Below are 3148 nucleotides of genomic sequence, written 5' to 3' on the forward strand. Positions count from 1 at the left end.
TGCCTAGAATCCCCCAGGGAGGGGCTGGGGGCGTGGCTCAGTGGTAGAGCCCCTGCCTAGAATCCCCCAGGGAGGGGCTGGGGGCGTGGCTCAGTGGTAGAGAGTTTGTCTATCATACAGAAACCCCTAGGTTCAATTCTTAGCACCACACAAAAACAAAAGGAAAAACTGGTGTTTGGAGCTCAGGTTATCGATCTACCAAGCACTTGCGAAGACCTTTGTGCACCAGAGGAGTTGGGATCCTGTCACTTCACACCTTAAAGAGCCTGTTGCCTCGTGGTTCCAAAATGAAGGAACTCTTGAAAACCTTCCCCTTTTTGTCCCCAGATGAAGTGGTCTTAAAGTTCGACCAGAATCGTGTGCGCATCCGGAATGTGGCCTACGACACACTTCCTGTTGTGGTCCATGGAAATGGTCCCACTAAGGTGCCCCCATGCCCTCAGCCCTCCTTGCCTCCCCCTTCCCCTCCCTTGCTACCCNAACCCTCCTGGACCCCCTCCCCCTGGTTTTCTCCAGTCCCAGCAGAAAAGGTGCCAGGACGGCTGCCTCACCCTACTGACTTTTTCCTGAGCCCAGCATCCTTGCCATCTGTCCCCAGACACCTCCACTTTAGCCACTCAACCCTGTCCCAACAGCTCCAGCTCAACTACCTGGGGAACTATGTCCCCAATGGCTGGACTCCCCAGGGAGGCTGTGGATTCTGCAACCAGAACCTGAGGACACTCCCGGGGGGGCAGGTGAGGACAGCAGGGATGTAGGCAGAGGGCCAGCTGGGTGGCCTTGGGGCTGAGCTCCTACGCACCGGGAACTGGCCAAGTGGGCAGTGAGTGACTGGCTGGCCAGGGCTGTGGGACAGAAAGAGGTCTGGGCTTGTGTGAACCTTGTCCTGTGGTGTCCCCCAGCCTCCCCCCCGGGTGCTTCTGGCCGTGTTTGTGGAGCAGCCTACTCCCTTCCTGCCTCGGTTCCTGCAGCGCCTACTGCTCCTGGATTACCCCCCGGACAGGATCTCTCTCTTCCTTCACAACAGCGTGAGATATGGAGAACATTCCCCCTTACCCCCCCCACCCCACCACACCGACACCTCCTCCCATCTGTCCTCCCTGACTGCATCCCCTGTGTACCCCCCTCTCTGCCCAGAGCATCAGTGTATCCCTCTCCCCGCCCGTCTTCAGGAGGTGTACCATGAGCCTCATGTTGCAGATGCCTGGCCACAGCTCCAGGACCACTTCTCAGCTGTAAAGCTGGTGGGGCCAGAGGAGGCCCTGAGCGCGGGGGAGGCCAGGGACATGGCCATGTGAGTGAGTCTGCCTGGGCTGTGGTTACACTACGCTCCCCTCCCTCATCCTCTGCCACAGACAGTGGAGCCCCTGGGGAAGGAGACACTGACTGACCCTTGACCTCATCTCAGAACCAGGAGAGCCCCGCTCATCCCTCCATTCCCCACTGCCCTGCCTCCATGCCCCATTTGGGCTCACCTCTCTATCGGTGGGTCTTCCCCTCCAGGGACAGCTGTCGGCAGAACCCTGAGTGTGAGTTCTACTTTAGCCTGGACGCCGATGCCGTCCTTACGAACCCGGAGACCTTGCGTATCTTGATTGAACAAAACAGGTGACCAACGCCACCCATGCATGGAGCCCCAGAAGAGCTTCACCGCTCCCCTGGTGGGGCGTAGTCCTGTCCCATCTCGTCCATCCCTCACCTATGTCTTCTCCATAGGAAGGTAATAGCTCCCATGCTTTCCCGCCATGGCAAGCTCTGGTCCAACTTCTGGGGTGCCCTGAGCCCCGATGAGTACTACGCCCGCTCCGAAGACTACGTGGAACTGGTGCAGCGGAAGCGAGTGTGAGTCCCANCCATGTGTACCATGCAGTGCCAGACCTTTCCCTCGGTCCCCCTCCGCAGCCTCCTACGTACACACTAGGCCCCCGCTGTGGGAAGGGTGATATGATGGCTTCAGGCTTGGGATTCTGGGGGACCCTGAGGAGGCGCTTCTGCAGTGAGCAAAGTGGAGTCTGTGGGGTTCAGACTGGCTGATCATACCCGGTGCCTGCAGGGGCGTGTGGAATGTACCCTACATATCTCAGGCATATGTGATCCGCGGGGAGACCCTGAGGACTGAGCTGCCCCAAAAGGAGGTATTCTCCAGCAGCGACACAGACCCAGATATGGCTTTCTGCAGGAGCGTCCGGGACAAGGTGAGTGGGGTGGTTGGCATGGGTTGCCCATGGGGACTCGACGCTGTGCCCACAGCCTCCTGATGTCCTCCTCACGCATGCCCACCCTTTACCCCGCTCCAGGGCATCTTCCTCCACCTCAGCAACCAGCACGAGTTTGGCCGGCTGCTGGCTACTTCTCGCTATGACACAGACCACCTACACCCAGACCTCTGGCAGATCTTTGACAACCCTGTGGTAAGAGGGGACCTTTGCTCCCTGCTTCCAGTCCATAGCCTCCACCACCATTGCTGATCATGGGAGGGACAGCTGAAGGGCAGGCATGAAGAAGGCTCTGCTNAAGTGCCCTAACCCTTCCTACAGGACTGGAGAGAACAGTACATTCATGAGAATTACAGCCGGGCCCTGGATGGGGAAGGGCTGGTGGAACAGGTAAGCTGCCCCAGGACCTTGGCCCGTGTGAAGTACCCACTGCTGGCATTGGTGGGTTCTAAGCTGAGCTCCCGGGGACTGAAGGTTTCCTATTCGGGCAAGAGGAAGGCTAACGGCCACACTAAGTGTTAAGGGCCTGTAATCTTAGAGGTCTGGAAGGTGGTGCAGAAGGATGGAGAGTTTCAGGCTAGCCTGGGCTACATAATAGGAACCAGACCAGCCATGGTCAGATGGCAAGACCAAGTCTCAAAAACAAAAGATGGGCTCATTGGTTAAGTGCTTAGGACATAAGCATGGCAACCTGGTACAGGTTTCCAGAGCCCACCTGCAGTTCCAGACTGAGGATCCTCAGCAAGTTGACTAGCAAGACTGGCTGCATCAGTTAGCTCTGGGTTNGATTAGGAGATCATGCTCAGTGGATCAGGTGAAAGAATAATGGAGCAGTTCCTGGTGTCAACCTCAGACCTCCATATGCACAAATGTGCACACGCGCACCCCCACACAGCCGTGCCCACCCGCACATAAGAACAAATGGAGGTGTG

The 3148-nt window shown here is 57.7% G+C and overlaps 1 protein-coding gene across 1 annotated transcript in view; it reads left to right on the forward strand.

The window, feature by feature from the left end:
- Positions 1-3148, forward strand: part of Plod3 (procollagen-lysine,2-oxoglutarate 5-dioxygenase 3) — an 8602-nt gene that overhangs the window by 1400 nt on the left and 4054 nt on the right. Inside the window, exons 6-14 of the mRNA XM_021163420.1 lie at positions 328-425; positions 636-737; positions 903-1028; positions 1173-1294; positions 1504-1608; positions 1717-1842; positions 2054-2195; positions 2298-2411; positions 2538-2606. Coding sequence (XP_021019079.1) covers positions 328-425; positions 636-737; positions 903-1028; positions 1173-1294; positions 1504-1608; positions 1717-1842; positions 2054-2195; positions 2298-2411; positions 2538-2606 — 1004 coding nt within the window. The remainder of the gene's footprint in view (positions 1-327; positions 426-635; positions 738-902; positions 1029-1172; positions 1295-1503; positions 1609-1716; positions 1843-2053; positions 2196-2297; positions 2412-2537; positions 2607-3148) is intronic.

Source organism: Mus caroli, chromosome 5 (genome assembly GCF_900094665.2).
Source record: "Mus caroli chromosome 5, CAROLI_EIJ_v1.1, whole genome shotgun sequence".
Lineage (NCBI taxonomy): Eukaryota > Metazoa > Chordata > Mammalia > Rodentia > Muridae > Mus > Mus caroli.